This window comes from Pectinophora gossypiella, chromosome 7, assembly GCF_024362695.1.
Source record: "Pectinophora gossypiella chromosome 7, ilPecGoss1.1, whole genome shotgun sequence".
NCBI classification, from domain to species: Eukaryota; Metazoa; Arthropoda; class Insecta; order Lepidoptera; family Gelechiidae; genus Pectinophora; species Pectinophora gossypiella.
In genome coordinates, this window is record NC_065410.1 from 6005260 (window position 1) to 6026768 (window position 21509).

General features: G+C 35.8%; 2 protein-coding genes across 2 annotated transcripts in view; one reads left to right on the plus strand and one right to left on the minus strand.

The window, feature by feature from the left end:
* The window catches only part of LOC126368574 ((11Z)-hexadec-11-enoyl-CoA conjugase-like), a 293092-nt gene that overhangs the window by 82290 nt on the left and 189293 nt on the right, over window positions 1-21509 (minus strand). The gene's annotated exons all lie outside the window — the stretch shown is intronic.
* Window positions 5957-21509, plus strand: part of LOC126368573 (acyl-CoA Delta-9 desaturase-like) — a 57420-nt gene continuing 41867 nt past the window's right edge. The window contains exons 1-3 of the mRNA XM_050012624.1: window positions 5957-6094; window positions 19384-19504; window positions 21378-21490. Coding sequence (XP_049868581.1) covers window positions 19395-19504; window positions 21378-21490 — 223 coding nt within the window. The 5' untranslated portion in view covers window positions 5957-6094; window positions 19384-19394. The remainder of the gene's footprint in view (window positions 6095-19383; window positions 19505-21377; window positions 21491-21509) is intronic.

Sequence of the window (21509 nt, forward strand, 5' to 3'; positions counted from 1 at the left end):
TGTTTTTGCCTGTATACGCATGCCTAGTTACGCAAACTACGTAAATGCATGAATACGCATGTCTGTATCATGTATGTTTTTATTTGTCTGTACACCATGACCTTTAAATTTAATATACACGCGTAAACATACACAGTGATTACGGGCGTGTAAACTCACGCCCACTCACTAATGGGCTGGGCAGGGCCACAAGTAAAAAAAGAAAGAAGTAACACATAACTACATAAGAATACTACAGCATAGAACACTTGTACAATTAGTAAGTAGTAGGTTTTAATACATACATACTCACGCCTATTTCCCGCCGGGCTAAGCAAAGACTATGGAATTCCATTTCCTTCGATCCTGACATACTTCTCTTGCTTCCTCCACATTCATTAATCGTTTCAGAGAGTAGGTTCTAATTTAATGTATAAAATAAAATAAATACAAACAAATATATTCTTCTACTGTGTGGGTTATGAAGTCGATGGCCTACGTTACCAACCCTATTTTGATGTTATTATTTAGCCGCCAGAGATGCTCATTGTGACAAGTCGATATGTTATAAGTAGTACTTTGTACCTTGATGTTAACATGAATATATAGTAATATACTTAGTCACAAAAAAGCTAAGAGGTAATCGGGCACGGACAATTTCCGTACGAGTTCCGTATGCAGATGTTATTCGATAATGTATTAATTAGAAAGTACTACCTACTGGCCAAATGACCAGTAGAATAATGTTTTTTTTTTTGACGTGACTTATTGTAGATTTGCCGCAGATGGCATTAACTACTTGGCCGGACAAATGGGGAGCGCTGAAGGCTCTCACCCGGTACAACGTTTAAGACAACAGGCCTGAGGGTGCCCAGTTGGGCGCGAACCTCGGCTCAGGGCGTCGTCTGAGAGGAAAAATATTTGAAAGAATTAATCGACCCTAGTGGGTCGATAGCGATAAGCGCTGAATGAGGGAAATCGTCGACCACGCCGGCGGGGTCGGTATCGGGGACCTGAAGTGTTTGGTGTCGCGAGCTGATTGGCTGCCTCTATGGCTAGAGGAATCGGGTCGTCGGGATCGTATATTACGTCCTTCGGACGCCGATACTTTTCAGTACCGTCCCTAAGCGGAATGTACTCGGAAGCCGCAACTACCAGGGGATTTGGGTGGTGCGGAGCAGAATCGAAAAAACGTTTGGAAGCTAATTTGAGCCATTGGGCAATGGTTGGCAGACCTAGGTCAATGTGCAGATTTTCATTGCGAAGGAACCACGGAGCTCCCGTGGCTTTCCGCATGAAACGATTTTGTATTACCTGTAGACGGTGAATTTGAGAGGGAAGAATAATGAATGAATTTAAGGCTATTTAGCCTTAGTAAATTAAAAGACGATATGGTGATTAAGATTGAGAAGGGTTTAAGTTAGTTTGGGCACGTAGAGTTGATGAAGGATAATAGGATTACGGAAGCGGTATATAAAGCGAAAGTTGATGGTAGGGCTGGCAGAGCTACACCTGAAAGGACGTACATTGACCCTGAACCCCGATACCGTCCCCGCCAGCGTGGTCGCCGATTTCCCTCATTCAGCGCTTATTGCTATCGACCCACTAGGGTCGATTAATTCTTTCAAATATTCTTCCTCTCAGACGACGCCCCGACCCGAGGTTCGCGCCCAACTGGGCACCCTCAGGCCTGTTGTCTTAAACGTTGTACCGGATGAGAGCCTTCAGCGCTCCCCATTTGTCTGTCCTAGTAGTTAATGCCATCTGCGGCAAATCTTTAATAAGTCACGTCAAAGGAAAGAAGGTATGACTGGCAGAGCAACACCTAGAAGGACGTACATTGACCAAATTGGGGATGTCCTTAGAAAATCTTCAGTGCGATCTACTCTGGACCGGCGCGGCGTGCGTGTATGAAATGATTGATGAATGTGTAGGAAGCAAGAGAAGGGTGTCAGGATGGAAGCAAACGGAATTCCATAGGCTTTACTTACCCCGGTGGGAAATAGGCGAATTTATATAAATATGTATGTAAATTAAAGACTAAACTCATCATGATAACCCTGACACCAGGGTTGATAAGGTTGGTATTTCACCTCACAATCCACACAATAAGAAGAAGAAAGACTAAATTAAGAAGATATGTTATTTTTTCAATTATTAGGTAAACATAATGGCAAAGAGTTTTACCATAATCGACACTCAATGTATCTACACACATATTAATTCTATATTTTAGTTTTAGAATTTTTCTTCTGAACAGTAAAAGTGATTATGGAGGTTGGTATTTGCTTATAAGGTCCGGAACCCTAAAAAGCAAGTACCTATACAACGTGAAAATGAATCCTAGTGTTTATACTCAGGCTAAGAGTAATTATTAGGTACTCATATTTGAATAAAATTTCCCACGTAATTAACGCAACTAAATTCATATGATTGTCGTCATCGGCATTGACCCCTTACTAACTATCATATTTGCCTGCGGAGATTCTTAGTACTATAGCTGTCAATTGATAGATAAAATACTTTATTGAGTACAATGGACAAAAGACACAGAAAAGCATAACGGGTAAACTTTAGGTACTTACGGGAAAATTTATATATATATATATATATAGTTATATTACTATTATTTATATATATATACATATAGTACGTTAATAATTACACATACTTACATAATGATGAAATGGAGTCAAATGAAAAAGTGCTGGAAAGAGTTGGAGAAAAGAGACCATAGAGAACCGGAGAGGAAATATGATTGGCCACCTGATACGACACGATTCATTTATAACAAACATTATAGAAGGAAAAATTGAAGGGAAGAGAGGAAGGGGTAGACCTAGGATAACATTTATGAAACAAATAAAAGAGAAGGTGCAGGTCGTGTCCTATCGGGAGGTGAAGGTTTTGGCGGGAAGAAGAGCGGAATGGCGATTACTCCACCGACAAGAGCGCAGCTCTTAAATAGAGAGAGAGAGAGACATAATGATAAAATTATGAAAGAAGGAAAACATAATAGATGGTTTAGATAGAAGAAGAAGAGTTCACAAAGTGCGCCTTAACTTGTCCTTTAAAGGACTCTAGCAAAATAATAGATGTTTTCATGATGTATTTTTATTCTGCGAAGTTTCTTGGGGAATTACTGATCAAATATATTAAAGGGTGGTACGTATGTTTTATATAGATAAGTAGTTTAACAGCCTTTGTGGTCTAGTGGTTAGAACTTTAGGCTCACGATCTGGAGATCCGGATTCGGGACATTAGTCGAAATTACTTTGTGAGACTGTCCTTTGTTTGGTAAGGACTTTGCAGGCTTGAATCACCAGATTGTCTGAAAAAGTAGGACGATTCTGTGCTTCGGAGGGCACGTTAAGCTGTTGGTCCCAGTTATTAGCCATAAAATCACCTCCACCAACGCGCATTGGAGCAGCGTGGTGGAGTATGCTCCATACCCCCTCCGGTTGATTGAGGGGACGCCTGTGCTCAGCAGTGGGACGTTTATGTTCATTTTATGTAATTAGTTCAAACTTACGAGTGAGAGAATGTGGTCCGAAATTTCAGGACGCGTGCATAGGACCGAAGAAAACATGTCCAGGCCTCTTCAGACCACCTTCAGACAGATTATCGTTGTGTACACCTTAGTGTCACAGAGTCACTCATGCTGAGTTTTTACGTACGTAATATACATGAGCTCTCAGAAATATTTCAGGACATTGCTCTCCCGTTAGAACAGACTGTTTTCCATTATTTTCTTACCGTTATTCTGTCTTGATTTTGCCAAGCAAACAATGGTGGTACCAGTAGCCAGTCATTGCTTAACTTTTCAAACAATAAAAAAATCTAAAATATTTTATAGATAGAGAGTAAAGCTGGCAATCTTCTGCTTTACTAATGTACCTATTTATTTACCCGTTCACGACTTTGTCTACGTTCATAAGAGTCAAGTTCATAAACGGAATGTATCACAGTATATCAATTCCTGGGTTTTGTTTCATCTTTGTATTATTTTTACATTATAGTATTATTACTATCATTATAACTATAGTATTATTATGTATAAGTCTGGATTGATTCCATCTCGGCTCTTTAAGGCCGGTATCTTTAAGTGATCATGGGCCTAAACCAAGTGATCACTCATTTAACAAATTAGGTTAAGTTGCAGGTCGGTCTGTCTGTAACAATTTTCGGACTATTCGGCGTGTGTTTAATATTGTGGCTTTTTGTAGAACACTATAATAGATTTGTCGGGGTAGGTCAAGGGGTTGGATATTGTGAAGTATTACGCCAGTAGTAGAAATGACTATTATTATTATAAAACTGACTTTATAGTAATTTTCGCATTTATAATATTAAGTATGGTTTTGCATTGCACAACATTGCATACAAAATATTGTATTCTTTTCACTAACGTCACATGACACCGCCATAAAGTCAACCCAAGTGCGAATGTTAATTTCATTACTTATTTTTTCTGTTTCTGTAAATATTTTACAGTTGTTCTTTCATTATTGTCATCGTTGTCAACAGTACGTTCAGTTCAAATGCTAACGAGAAACTTAAATATATAGGTACCTAATTCTGAGAAATACTCATATTTTTTAAACTGTCGTTTGTAATTTATTTTCTCAATAAGTCTCGAAGAAACAATGGTACAAGTGTAAAACCTATGTAAGTAAATGATATTTTCAGAGCTATCATCATCTCGCTAGCATTATCCCGTTTTTCACAGGGTCCGCTTACCTAACCTTAAGATTTGACAGGTCCGGTTTTTTACAGAAGCGACTGCCTGTCTGACCTTCCAATCCGCGAAAGGAAAACCAGCCCAATACAAATCAGGTCGCAGACGTTCGAAAATGCATTTCTCGGGAATGGGGGTTTCCTAACGATGTTTTCCTTCACCGCTGTGCATGTGACAATAATTTTCAAAACTATGTATGACCTAAAACTGCATTTTATATTTTTTTTAAAGTTGATTTAAAAAAATATAGATTACGTGCACAGGGTCTTAAACAGCCACATTGGATCAATTAATTCAAAAGTAATAATGCAATTTGAAAGCGCATATAAAAGTTTGTGTTCAATGTCAACAAATATCAAATAGCAATATTGCATTATTAGATGAATTACTAGATAGTTACGGGTAAGTAAAGTTCGACTAAGGGATCAGTTACCCTGTCGCCATTCGGTTCGCCATTTTCTATCTGTGGACCTTAATTTGATATGAATTTGTAGCTGTTGACTTCTGATGACCTTCTGAGAGATTACAAGCACGAGTTTCCGTATGCACGAGCTGGTCACGAGGATTGATACATACCTCTAAATGTCGTGGCCAGATCTTAGAATTGATAATTTCATGACGTTCTCGATCATTTCATGAAATGGTCATATTTCATGAAATAGAATATTACTCGTTGGCCACAACATGATGAAGCATAATCACCCTTGTATTACCCGAAGCCTCGATGAGATGTATTTTGTCCGGCCAAGTAGTTAATGCCATCTGCGGAAAATCTACAATAAGTCACGTCAAAAAAAAATGAGATGTATTGAAAAATCCGTGATAAAAAGCATCCACCCCCATCGTCTCAACCGAAAAGGGAACAAAAATATCACGTTAACTTTTTTGATAAATTGAACTGTAAGGCTCAATAAACGTTCAAGCATGTATTCTTTAGTACATGATGTTTCTCATGTCTGTATAAAAAAAAACTCAGAAGCTTTCTAACTGGGGTAATTTCCAAAAACAAAAACTTGACTTTCCAAAATACTAACGGTTATAAGTACTTATGTCTTGTAACGGTTACTATGGACTAGTAAATGCAGCATGTAGAGCTTACAGTAACAGTATAATTTAGAAAGACACTGAAGATTATTTTGAAAATGCGGAAAGAAAATCTTTTATTATAAATATTGAGATGGTGGGGAAAGTGTTACGGCGGCTGAAACTATAAGTAAGAGGTGGATGCGCACGCGCCGCTCAAAGCTCTGTACGGTGCGTAACTTGCTCAGTGTCACGGGCGCTACAGAACCGATCGACCGACATTCAAACAGTGCGTTCATGATAGTGTGTGACCATACCTGTGGATTTTATTAAGATTGACAGTGAAACAAAAAGGTAAGATATTGATGAAATTAAACAATTACTTATGACAATTAAAATTATTATTCATGTATAAAATAATTTAAAATAAAATCTACATATTTAAATTATTTTTCCGGAATCAAGCTGTCCTTTCATTAGGTACATTATTAAATTGAATATTAAATTAATATATGGAATTCATATAATTATAAAGAATGTTTAAATATAGTTAATATTAAATATAGAAAGAAACATGAAATAAAATAGGCAGTTATTTAGTCAAGCAGTGATTGATTCGTGTAGTGATTATTTATGTAGGTTACATTACTTACTCCATATAAGTATTTTATCACATTCCATACATTTTATTAAAACAAGTAAAGAAATCAAATTCGCTATTTACGGGTTACCGAAATGTAAAATATAGTTACAGGAATATCTAAAAAAAGAAAACAAAATCGTGTGCGTAAATAACAAATATTTTACATTATGAATATAATATAACGGAAACTTTATTATGCACACAATATATATGAAAAAAAAAATATATAAAGATATACAGAGGCACAACAGGCAACCTTAATGAATAGGCGGCAATTATTTTTTTTTTCAAGAATTATACAGTAAAATTTTATAAAATATTTTAAAGCGTTAAAATCCAAGATCCAAGAATTATAGATATAGGTACGAACAGATATAGGTATTGAGAAGTACTCACTGGTACATAAGTTTTATGTGCGTCTATTCAAAACAGTACGGGGCTGAAGGCCAGGTTAGTTGCAGGCTGACAATCAATGAAGATGTAACCGCAGAGAGCTGGTTGCACGTAGGCATTGCACGAACCTACTGCGAGTGCACCTAGGTCATTTGGAAAATATTCACATTTTAAAATTGTTGATATTTTTGGTACCTGTTCTGACTAGTAGTGGTTAAGTGGTTACGGTGTAGTAGAGAATGTCGTAATCAATCGAGAAACCAGATTCACAGTCAACCCCTTTTTAACCCTTTGGGGGTTGAATTTCGCAAAATCCTGTCGTAATAAGTACTAACATTCTAAAAAGAATTCCTATGCAAAATTAGAGACACTTGGCATTTGTAGTTTCTGCGATTTCAGTGGTATATCGCTATTATACGTTTTATAACACAATTTGCTATATAGGTTAGGTAGGTTAATAAGAATTTAAATTAATACTGGCCAATTTTATATGCAATTTTAAAGTAACCCAGGCGTAATTCCTAGCATTAATATTAGTAAGGATATTTATTTTTGTTTTTTATCTACGGAAATATCGGGTTCTGATAATTTCGAATATTTGCGCAGTCCGGCATGAAATATGCAGTACGTATATAGATTTAGGCACTTCTTAACTTTGAAGTAATGTTTTTGATAAATAAACAAAATGTAAATGCATTTTTAATCTTAGAAAATTTAGATATTTTTTAGAAAGTACCTCAGAATTCGGAGGTCTTTCATGAAAACTGTGTCAATTTTATACCTACCAGTTGTCTACTGGCTTGTCGTGTAGATTTGGTAGGTTTAATATAAGAGAATTTAATACAAATATTCGCGGATGCTGATTACATCTGATTATCAATATCCGATCAAAAGTCATATTCCATTTCATATTACTTTCATTTGTTCACTGAATGCATCGAGTTCAATCTAGGTTTATACGTATATAGTGCACACTTTATATAAAGGATATATTTGAGTGGAACTGTGCTTCGGCAGATAGGTACGTCAAGCCGTTGGTCCCGATTACTAGCCGTAGAAATACCAACGCGGTGGAACAGCGTAGTGGAGTATGGTCCATAGTCTGCGGTTGTATTATATTATATATAGGACGTGTATATTTATATGTTAAAATGGTAACGACATAGATACTTAAAGAACAAGTAGAGGTAAATTACGCCTGAGGTTCTTCAGGAAAGCTGTGCCAAAATAACCTTGTCCCGTTGTCGAAAAATAGTCGTATCCCTCTCGCTTATTTCGTCAGGCTTAAGACCTCCTTTACAATGGTAAAAGTTTGTTTCCGTGCCTATTTCCCGGATAAGAGTCTGAAAGGTTTTTCTTGCAGCTTCTTCTTCCGGCTATACAGGTTGTGAGAAGCTGCAGTAGTTTTAGGCGGATGAGACGTTCGTCATGTAAAATTTGACGATTCAAAGTGTAACTATGTTACCTAATAAATAAAGATATTTTTGAATTTGAATTTTATAAGATCTGGGTTGGCTATAACACATTTATCGTATATAGGTTTACTACGACTATGCTAGTACAATATCCAGTATAGTACAACATAACAAATATCATAATCGTAAGCTCACAACTTTATTAAAAAACTGGAGTAATCAGAGGTACATCCATCGCACTAAAAACACATTTATAACTCATTATTGCAATTTCGGTACCGAGGATCCAATCAACAAGGCACTTCCTCCACATGAGAAGCGAGCCGGCAAACCACGGCACCACAGAGATCCAGTGTAAAACCATTTGTATATTTTGGATTTTACTGCTTTCGATCACGATGTACATTATGCACATAAATAATACCATTATATTAACAGTAACATTTATTCGATTCTCAATGTTACCGATATGCTGGCTAGGTTGAATAATTGCATTGCAGTGTAAAAGTTAAGAAATGTGCTACACGTTTCCCTTGTTAACAAGTATATTTACACAGATGTGTATATTATGGTAACTGTAGTACTTAAGTATTAGGTATATAATGCCAAAGTCTCTTCACAAGGAAACTCAGAGATAAAGAGTGCATCACAGCCGGAACTAATTGATGGCCAGTATGTATTTAATATAATGCAAGTATTAAAACTTGAATAACGAATTCTCGTTACCTACTTTATCACGCTCGGAATGGAAGTACTTTTACCGTTATAGACAAAACATACTTACAAATAATTTCTTTAATAACAAGTGTCAAAATCACTTGCTCTAGAAAAAGTGTAGGTACCTACGCAGTCGTGCATTCTGCACAAAGAGTTTTAAGATTCGTTCGCTCGACTCAACCACTGCAGTAGGTATGGACCGCGGTTTGAGGTTTAACAGAACTCCTATGAGCTCATTTTTACGGTCTTCATCTATGAAATTTGTGTTAACCTTAATGTTGCGTACATTAACTTAGTAACTGCCCATTTCTTTGACGTTTCTAGTGATAAGTTTCGACACCCAGATATTGACGTGACACAATGTTGAAGGCCACTTACACCTTAGGGATGTTACCCTCAGCAGTGCTCCCCATTAGAGCAACCAAGTCATCCGTAGTCCAGAGTAGTGATGCCTTTCGAAGCAAGTCTACAATAGCGCAGAGTAAAAAATGAAAAATTTCCTAAGAAATAAGTTGATTTAAAAGGAATAAACAGGCAAATTTAATTTTTAATTTTAGTTATTAGTGCAATATTTTTTTGGCCTATAAGAAAAGTAGGTTCTAGGCAACTCTACCATTATTATGAGAGACAAGCATAGTTGCCAAACGCCAGCCTGCTGGTACCGACCTCTTTGTGTCTACTGAATACATTTACGACCTAACGTTTCTAGGACGAGTAAGTTGTAAAATATTCGGAAACAAAGTCGAATCTTACGTTTAACACCCGAACAATCGGTTCTTGAAGAGCAATAATATTAAGCATCTATTCAATTTCGAACATATTCAATTGTTCTCTGGATACTTACACAATAATTAATAAATGTTTATTAATGTTTGTTACAACTTATAGTTTACTTATGTCCACTAGATGACACCATGCCCGTGATGATATGATTCCGTGCTTCGGAGGGCACGTTAAGCCGTTGGTCCCGGCTATTAGCCGTAAAAACACCTCCACCAACCCGCATTGGAGCAGCGTGGTGGAGTATGCTCCATACCCCCTCCGGTTGAGAGGCCTGTGCCTAGCAGTGGGACGTATATAGGCTGTTTATGTATGTGTGTCCATTAGTCCATTCCTTCTGCTAAATAAAATACAATACAATATACAATAAAATATTTTATTGCTCACAACGAATATACATAAAGTCGGTAAAAAAGTCAGCCAAATAGGCAATTTATTTCATTTTCAGAGAGTGATTGACCAAAAGTCTTGTGTCAGGATCGTAATTAGTAGAGTTCGGTGATCTCTGTCTATCCCAATATAAAACGGGCGTGATTTTATATATTTACTTCAAAAATTTCGGGACTTCAAGACATGACGATGACTGACTGGATGGAAAACCTGAAGCAAAAAAGTTTTCACGATGAAAACTTAAACCACCTCCTGAGGAGTTGCGTTTTGTGTGCGAATGTTGTAACAAGAAATGCCGCGCTACTATAGGGCTCTATAGCAATCGGCGGCGCTGCGGGAACCCGTAGACTCACAAGTGCTGCAAGAATCATCTACGATAGATTTTTTTTTGACGTAACTTATTGTAGATTTGCCACAGATGGCAGGCATTAACTACTTGGCCGGAATCTACGATAGATGCTGTGGCCAATGATGATGACTTTAAACTATCTTATCTTATCTAGCCTAAACTGTCTCACTGCTGGGCAAAGGCGTCCCTCTATCTCTTCCAAGACTCTCTCTCCAGTGTTTCCTCCGACTTTAAACTAATTTGAAAGATATTTCAAAGTCCGTCAGCGGAAGCAATTTCATCTGTATGATAACAATAACGTTTGATGAAAACTTTTACCTTCGCTAAAAGCCACTGCTTTTACAACAGCGGTGAGTTGTGAAGTTAATAACTTCGTATTCAAATTATATTCTTATTTTTTTCGGGAGTTCGATTAAGTTTAGCACCTTACAATATTGTGTTGTGAAATAAAGGTTGACTGCAGAGGAATATCTAACAGAATGCTGATAATAGCTACTAGATCGAAATAAATAGTTTAAGTTTAGGCATTTTGTATTTTTAAATTTAGTTTCTACTACTTTACTTTGTGATCCCTAGTTTGGTTAGGACATTACAGGCTGATCACCGGATTGTCCGAAAGTAAGATGATCCGTGCTTCAGAAGGAACGTTAAGCCGTTGGCCCAGATTTCTACTTACTGATGTAAGTAAGTATACATGAGTCATGTCAGGGGAATTTGGCGGCTCAACAGTAACCCTGACACCAGGGTTGATGAGGATCTACTGATCTCAAAAAATTAAAAAGTAAAAAATGGGGAGGTAGATATACCAACAGTACACGTATTGTAAAGTTATAAAATGCAAGTCTTAATGTATTCGAACACTTTTTCTTCTCGCTTATTTGTATGACAGTAATACCATACTTTCTGCCCCCTTTTCAAAAAAGGAAGTCACTTTTCGAGCAGGAAAAACAGTGGGGTAGTACTAGTATAAATAAAATGAATCAACTTTGTTTGTTTTGTATAAAACTCAAAAGATTTGTCATCGTAAATAACCTTTCAGTCGATTTTTTGGTGTCAACATTTTGTACGAGTATAATACAGTTCATAACCTCACGAGTTTACGCATCACGCGTAGAAATTGCTTAACTTATATTCAAATAACATTACGTACCTACAAAGTTAATAAGCATCGGTTATTATTTTTTATGTTATTTTTATTTTCCCTGGCGTTGAGTTCAGGTACCTAACTACACTTTCACTTATTTTAGATGAACAAAAAGATTTTATCTATTAAATATTTTATCTAACTATCTAAAAATATTGCGATGAAAAGATAAATTAGGCATGTACCTAATTGTTTGTGTATCACCCCGGGCAAATCTTAGAAGCCGACTCTACTTTACTTAGGTAATAGTTAATATCACAAAATATAAGCTATTATGCATATTTACCTACTAATTGCTTAGGTATTGTTTAAAAATCAATTTATAAGGAATGGTGTTATTGAAAGACAGGCGTCCGAACAGATACTACTTTATTAATGAATTCGCGAAGGATTATATTGGTTACACACATAGTATACTTAAGTATAGGCTTACACTACAAATTATTAATAAAAAAATATTGCGTGAAAATACTTTTTTGGATTGTAAATATAATATACGTAAAGCTGCAAGAAATCTCTTTGTTTAGAGATAAGCTTGCCTGTACTGTTTGTTTTCTTTGTACGTTCCTTGTGTCTGTGTTATTGTGTACAAATAAATAAAATAAAATAAATAAATACCTACGTATATGCATCTCGTACATCGATTTTATATTTCTACGTTGAAATGAAAAAAAAAATCAATACTCTATACAACTCGAGAGTAGGTGGTAAATACATTACTCTCTTCATTTGGCCGTCGGCAAAAACCGATGATAATCTGTATTTTACTATTATGATTTTACTTACAGATAGTCTTAATAATACTACGTACTATGTCTAACGATGTTAAGTAATTACCTGAGACGTAGCTAGCTTAACAGATTTTCACTTTTTATGGCCACAACGTAGAAAGTAAACTTATTATAGTGCTAGTGTAGCTATTTATTTTTTATTTATTTATTTAGATAGGTATACCAACATTACACATATTATAAAGTTATAAAATGTAAGTCTTAAATTAGTTTTTGTATATGTGCTTCAATTACAGTTACACACTTCTTTCACAATTACAACAAAAAAACGTATATATCTAGGTGTATATAAATAAATATGTATAAAACTTAAACAGATATAAAATAAAAGACTATAAAATCTATAGTTACAATTTAAATGTATTGTGAATATTATTATGGTATAGTTCATTCGTTGAAAGCATAATCTCAATTTAATCACGAGACCATTAACATGGTTTCTTCAAAGTGTACGATTTCACCGAAAAAAGAGTTTTTTTGAAGCATTTTTCTTTATTAAAATTGATAAATTCTAAAATTCTGTACTTATATAATAAATTATTATACATTTCTTCACATTACTTATTATATTATTTTTTTTATATTTTAATAAATACTAATTTATTTATTCTCATTTTTAAAGTCATTTTCTAGGTACTTATTTGAAAAAATATTTATAAGTACGCCGAATTTCTGTAGTAATTAAAAAAACTAAAACTAAATATTTGTGTTTAAGTATACACTTTCCCGATTCTAATTAATGTAAGTAGTTAAGTATGAGATTGCAATGTAAATACCAAAATGTTTTGATAAGTAGTTGTACTCAAATTCTTTCCAAATGTAGAGTACCCGCTTTACTTTTTAATTCGATAATTTTAGTAATGCATAGCTCTTATGGTAGCAAGCACGTGGTGGCCGTATTATGGCTATTAAGGTGCGCGGGCGCCGGCCGGCGAGCTGACCACGAGCCGGGGGAAATTGAGAGGAAGGGGGAGCGGGGGGATGTCCAACGCGCAGCCGGTGACGTTTGCTCGCGGAGAAAGTACTGCTGATCTTGTAAACTTATTGGCTTTAGCCTTCACTTGAGGTCAAGCGCACAACAGGTCTCGTTCCCAATAAGTATTTACTTTTATTTGAGAGGAAGTAAAAGTACGCGCTTTGTTCGCTTTTCACATTACGTTTTCTCACCTAAACGATGTCAAAGACGATACAAATAAAAATGAAAACGTGTTGTTTGTTTCGCCATTTCTTTTCCTCAGCCATACATACCACGTGGTACCTAGTAGATTATTAGGTATTGTAGGGTACTTAATATAAAAAAATGACATTCAATAGTGTTCTTTCATGTCCTGTTCGAAAAGAAATGACTTCTGTTTTATTTTGTGTTGTGAGTTACGATTTATTTTAGTTAGTCTGTTTCTTATTAAATTCTTATTAAATTTTTCAAATTCATTATTATGATTACTTATTAAATTTATTTTATTCGAAACATACACTAATTTTTCCGTCTTATTTTCCATACACCTAACACAATTTACTGCGTTTCAAGTACATTACAATGTTATTTTCTTTTGAGGATACCGTGTGGATATAACTGATAATAAAAAGAAGTCCTTTGTTCTTTACTTCCGTAAAAATGATTAATGTTTTGTTGTGTTTCTTTGAAAAGTAACATATAAAGATACCCGTTTAAATAAATACTTTGTTTATTTTCATAACATTAGAAAGTCAAATAACGGCCCATGATCTGGAAGTCCGGGCCGTCTACTTATCGATGTGGACATTGTCGTAATTACTTTGTGAGACTATATTCAGTCAGGGAACTGCGGGCTGAGTCACCTGATTGTCAGAAAACAGGATGATTCCGTTCTTTGGAATGCTTGCTCAGTCGTTGGCCTGGCTGCAAGCCCAACATACCTCCACTGTCCCGCGCCGGAGCAACATGCTTGACTATGATCCATACCCCCTCCGCTTCATTGAGGGGAGGCATGTCCCCGTATTCATTACGTATTTAGTATCGGGTGAGAGCCCTTAACGCTTCCCATTAGGCCGGCCAAGTAGTTAATGCCATTTGCGCCAAAACTAATTTACGTCACGTCAAAAAAAGCACGCTCAATATTAATATTAATAAGCCTAACATCAGAATAAATAGAAATTCTGATGACGAAGGTAAAATGAGGTTTAATATTTATTAGTGACTACTTTTGCGGTCCGGATAGGAGGCATGTTCCGTTCGCCCCGAAGGCTTTGGCATTGTATCGAGCTGAGTCCATACATAACTGTGACTTATTATATTGGAAAGCCGGTTTTATTGCTGCGAAGAAATTGACACTGCAGCATCACTTTCACTCCGTGTCCGTGAGAGGTATGTAGCGAGTGTCACTTAGGTACACGGCACTCGCCATTCACAAATACCAGACACAAATGCATACAGCTCCACCCATGCACACGATATCCATTGTTCTGTTCTAACTACTTCTGATAATGCTGGAACTCAGACAATTTGTATTTAGTACCTAATAAAATTATAAATACTTAGTAGTTTAAAGGTACCTGTATTGGGCTGAATTTCCTTTCGCGGGTTGGAAGGTCAAACAGGCAGTCGCCTCTGTAAAAAACCGGACCTGTCAAATCTTCAGGTTAGGTAAGCGGACCCTGTGAAAAACTGTGCTAGAAAGATGATCAGTTACAAAATACATACATACATAAACTCACACTTATTTCCCACCGGGCTAAGCAGAGATAAGGGAATTCCATTTGCTTCGATCCAGACACAGTTCTCTTGATTCCTCCACATCTATCAATCATTTCACACACGCACGCCGGTTTAGTACGTACTAAACCTTTTCTAAGGATACCTCCAATTACTATTTCGTTTTGCATTAGACGTACTCTAAGGTATGAACTCTGTAATATTATATTTTCTTAACATTTTATGAATGTACTTGTATCTAATAGGTAGGTAAGGTAGGTACATAATTAAAAACAAGTCAGTATTCATTTTTTCTACAGTTAATAACCAAATTTCAATTTTTAGGTACGATTTGTCATAAGAATTAAATGAGGAGGTACTTATCATCAAGCATAATTTTAGATTTATTAATTATAAGGAAAATATATAAGTATATTTTCATAGGCGATGCAGAAAACCTAGTAATTTTATTGAAATTATACATTTTAGAATAATAGATACTTCAATGGCGTTGTTTGTATAGAGTATCGTACCTGTTGAAGTTGTTTGATGTAATATACTGAAATAATTTCCGGCAAATTAGTTTTCCCGCTTACATCACCTCCTATGTGTTACTCTTATCTGAAACTATTTATAGTGTATCTAACATATTCGGGATGTGTTATACTAGAAATTCATGTCCTTTTATTTCATGAATAAATAAAACTTTGATTTTGAATGCATGCAATTTACATTTGACGGACGATTTCACCCAGTTAAAGAAACAAGTTTTAAGTAGAAAGATAACTTAACATGGCATCATGCCTCTATCCCTGAAGGGGTAAGCAGAGGTATGTTTAAGTCCCATGTAATAGGGTGAGAGCTTGCCATTAGCCAGGCTCAAATTCAGGAAATCACGTGACAAAGAAAAAGAAAATAGATAATTTATTTTAATCACCGGACACAAAGTATTTTTTTCTTTGATTATAGTCCAGACGCATTTAGAGTACGTTTTACTCATTTCCATATACAGTAGATAAGAAATGGTCGAAGAGAGAGCGGCCGCGCAATGATACATAGGTACCTATAGTTATAGTGAAGTGATGATGGCTACACATTTCTAACTTTCAGTGTGCGCCGCAGACCAACACTAACTCTTTATGGATATCACTAAGTACCGAGCCTCCATAAACTATACTACCTTACTTAACTATAAAAACTGGACCAGATAAATCTTTTAAATCGCGGCCATAATGTAAAATCAGAAAGTTGAAAAATGCATATCTTTCATACTATTAAGCAAGTAATAAAAACTTTATCTTTTCGCGTTCAAGTATTGCTCAGACAGTTTCTAGTATGTCAATGACCAACGTTACTTAGTAAATATATTTTTAGACTAGCAGTCGCCCACGACTTCGTCCGCGTGGATTTCGGTTTCCGCGGTAAGAATTTCCGTTTTTTTTTGTATTGTTAAAGCCTGTGTGTTATTCTGATGTATAAGCTACATTATTATAAAGTTTCATAAAAATCTATTCAGTAGTTTTTGCGTGAAAGCGTAACAAACATCCATACTCACAAACTTTCACATTTATAATATTAATAGGATGAGTCAAGTGGCACTTGATACTCTGAATCAAAAAAAATAACAATAAGTAGGAAGCTATCAAAGGCCTATTCATCAATATATTGACCAACTTTCGACAACCTCAATGCGTTCCCATAAGCTTATCAATGTCTTTCTATTAGTGATTTGATAACAAAAAAGAACTTTCTATTAATATCTCATGGGTAAGAAATCGTACATACAAGTCTAAGTTATGGACATTATGAGAGAAGATTACGAGAAAAAGCTACTTAATATTTTTAAATGATCATAAGCGAAATTATTTGAAAGATAACAACGAAAAGTTTACATAGCGTTTATTGTTCTAAAATTTAAATAATTCACATAACATTTATCAGGCGTCCCTTTACAAACATTGTTGACCTTTGTAAATAATAGTTTTCATTTTTTTCGTAACTATGTATGAAATGGCGCCTGCGTTGTAGGGTGTACAGATACTTCTGTTAAGGCATTTAGATTAGACATTGAGCCGTGATAATTATTAGGTTAACTGCTATCGTAGGTTAACCTTCTGAGCTGCACGTGATAATTGAAATAGCGGAAAGTAATACTTTACTGCCATCCGCTAATACCGCCTAATGAGCTAAAAATATAATTATTGTGCAGGAGCTGCGGTGGAGAAATTGTCTATGTTATACTTAGATTGAAAAAATTTTTTATTTCTGATACGAAATTAATTGTGACTACATTGTGATGCATTACTCGTAACCAACCGTTTAGTTAACAAATACTTTAGACTTAAAGACTTTAGAAGAGAGATTTAAAGACTTTAGAACCCAGATTTAGATTTAGAGTTTTTATTTCAATGTCTTTTGATTCTCCAACCGACTGCAGCTGAAAATCAGCGTCATAGTCTAGCTACAGCTAGGCTGTGACACTTGCTGAGCTGAAACCGTTTCCGCATTAAGTATAATAATTATTAAGTAATTTAATTACCTCTAAGTAAGTTTTGTTAATTTATGTTATGCTGAATAAATATTTTTTTATTTCTTCTTTCAAAATTTTGGGAAAATATTAGTTCCATCGTAAAACAAAGTTCAATAGTCACTCATTGTTTGTTTTGTATATAATAACTATCATCATCAGCCGTACGACGCCCACTGCTGGGCATAGGCCTCCCCCAAGGATCTCCACGACGATCGGTCCCGCGCTACCCGCATCCAACGGCTTCCCGCGACCTTTACCAGATCGTCGGTCCACCTTGTAGCGGGCCTACCCACTGAGCGTCGTCCTAGAATAACTAAATATTTTTATTAGTAATAGTATAATTAGTAATATATTATTCATCAATGGCTAAGGGTACTTACAGCATGTTCCAGAATTACCAAAAAGTTATGTACGCGCGATAAACGTAGAAGTATTTTCGAAAGTAGAAGTACTCTATTGATTACATAATTATACCTTTTTATTGCTTACTTATGACACTTTGACCCATATACAAGTGCACCCTCGGGTACAACATTATGCTCGGCTCGGAAGAGAGCCTCCGGCGATTCCCATTTGCAGTCAAGCCAAGATAATCCGCGTCAAAAAATATCTGTAAGAAATCCCTGACAAAGGAAATCTAAAGACATTTGCGTTGTCAGGGATTCGACTGTAAAAACATTACCTACATAAAATAATATATAGCCTAAAACGTGGAAATATCATATACCCTTAATTTTAAAGCTATTTCTTTTATACAAAAAAATATTCAGCAAATGTATATAGCGATTTTCCTTGCTCGAACTCCGAGACTATAGCCGGTTTAGTCATATCCTGAATATATTATGTAACACAAATCGACTGACGGTTGTTAGATAGATCGATAATATTCACTTCTTATACAGGCAGAAATGTTTAAGACACATCGTTAGCTCCGCATTTATTGGCTAAATAAAAAATCCCTTGAAGATAATTCCATTGAATAGTCTTTCAAGGACTGTTAGACAATGACAGTGAATAAAGTGAATGGGTGGGATCAGAATCGTACAGTAAACAACCATCATATTTTGTATTGAAGTGGATATTTAACCAGTACTTTCGTTAGAGCACGTACGTGGTTTTCATCGATCGTCAGTTGTCAAGTTTGATTATATCCAAAATACGCGTTCTGGTGATTTCCTTCCGTGTACTGGAGTCCAAGGAATCTTAAGTGTCAAATGACGGCGATTGCAAGTGACGTCACACAGAAATGTGCTATGTTGCTCATTTAGAACATCGTTATCGACAAACTCAAGAGTATACAAACTGGTTGAAGTTGGTAAACTTTTTTGTTAAATAAATAAAGAGAAAATAATTTCGAATTCAATAACTTCCTACTTTCATTTTCTGTGGTATCTCTTCTAAATTGCTATTCCGGATGGGAAACAATACCGCGGGACAAAGGTTGTTTTTTTTTGCTAAATCTGTTTATGGTTTCAGTTTTAAATATTATCCTTTCGCGTGACAGAGTTTGGGAACATTGAACAATGTTCCCAAACTTAGGTACCCCTAAGTAAGTGAAATTTCGTAGTGACTGCCTGTCACGACGGGAAATAGGCATGTTCTTAAGTATGTATGTAAGTAGGTACGTATATTTTCGGAAATTATTCAAGATAATCTGTAGTGGCATTCTACGATTAAGTTTAAAAAGTTGATTTTTATTAACGTAAGTTGCGGTCAGTGGGACTGTAATTAGGGACACGGTAGTGAGATAATGACGATGGTTGTAACGGTTGAGTTTTGGTGTTACAGTTATGGCAACCAATGAGGTCGTTTGGTTTCAGATAGGTCCGCCATGCCTGGGTCTTTGCCGCTGCTGGCCAACGCGTTTGTCACCAAAAACATCGACGATGACATGCCCGAAGTCGACACCAACGCCAACTACGGGAAGAGGAGGGACTATGAGTGAGTACCTATATTTTTTATAACATTTTTATTTATTTGTCCTATACGAGTAAGACACTTTGATAGATAAACAACTTTTTCTTTTTACTTAATGGCATTTATAACAGACACATGAGGTATGGTATTTTAGGATATACTGGTGAGCTCATGTTATGTGTCACAACAGGACAAACAAATGGAACATGCAAAGTCAACAGCAAGTACAAATAAGCTTATCTCGAACAAAGAGATTTCTTTCAGCTGATCTGACGTAATGAGAGAATCATGATGTGTATAATATTATATGGATACCTATGTCTGTTTTTTCGTGTATCATTACAATCTCATTCGAGATGGTAAGAGAAGATGCTATCGAAGCTGGCGCATGTCTATCCACTCTAGTCTTGACAACTCGAATTGTCTAATCTGAATAAGGTATACTATTTATAGAACAGCAACTCTCCGCTCTCCACTAACGGCTGAGCTGGGTTTACCTCACCCGTGGCGGGAATTATTTTAGTCTTCAATCGTATGGGTGTAAGACGTCACACATACAGACAGATGCGTTAGTACGATAACTTCAATGTGTAGTGTTTGTGTAAACCGAGGTTTATTGTATGGAGTGTCCGGGGCGCCTATCAACAGGCGCTAGACGATTTTCAAGGAGATATATCGATAGTTTGGCAACAGTACTCCAGTCCTATACACAGAACAAATAGAAAGTATTGAATGCGTTCCCTGTTTACCCGGTTCCTGTACAAATAATACACAGTATCCCTATTTGGTGGATATCGCTTTCGCATCGTCTTTCATTTATTATTATTTATTTATTTAAATACTTTATTGCACAACGACATATACAAAGGACATAAACATACGAATAAAAACATAAGTACAATAGGCGGCCTTATTGCTAAATAGCAATTTCTGCCAGGCAACCTCATTCATTATGCTAGGGAGTGGAATTCTTTGCCGTCTTCTGTATTTCCGAATGCATATAACCCGTGTTTTCAAGGCCAGAGTGAACAGGCACCTGGGCGAGCTCGCTCCATATTAGGCCTCGTCAATGCCTTCGGGCAAGTCTGGGGCCAAAAGCAAACCCATCAAAGTAAAAAAAGTGATTTAAGATTATTACCTAACACATTCATAGACTCTAGTCTGTGATCCCCAATTGGGTGACTAAATCACAATCCTGAGATGCATATGTGATAAAATGAGATCCCATTGCAAGGATATTCAAATATTTGAATAAAAGAATAAATCAACTTTTAAATTGCAATAATTGTTACCGTGAGAAAAAGCTTCTGGAATATTCTTTGAGTGATTTGCGATAAGAACATTTTTTTGTAAACCTACTTGTTTATTCTGAAATCTGAAAAGGTTTTCATGTTGATTTACAGATTTCACACATTTGTGGTTGCGATATGAGTTATGTGACAATACTTCATAATGTTATCTTAAGATTAACGAATAGAAAATAAATGTATACTTTAAAATACGAAAACCTGAACAACTCATAAATTTACAAAACTTTATTTAAACGAATAACAATTTTTAATTTTAGGTAAAACGAAGGAAGGGGATGTCTTTGCCCAGCAATGGGATCTTGTAGGCTAAATTAGATTAGATTTTAAGGTAATTGTAGGGTTTTATAAATCCATGAAAAAAAAGATCTCTATAACTTTATTTTACGATCGTTATTGTTAACATAACATCCGTAAGTTAGCTCTGGTTTATATTTGACTGTAAGAGAAAAGTAGCTGATTCGACTAGTTGGAATCTTTGTATTCAACTTGCTCTAGTGCTAGTTAATTTGCCCAGGTCATAATGTTGTGGGTAAGTTATTTATTTTCTTATACTTATAGGTATTTATTTTATAAAATTTGTATTTCAGATGGCAAATCGTATGGAGAAACGTGTTAGCATTCGTGTACCTTCACGGCGCTGCTGTCTACGGGTTCTACCTCATATTCACAGGCAAAGTGATGGGTCTCACTTTATTATTTGGTAAGTTTTTTTACTATTA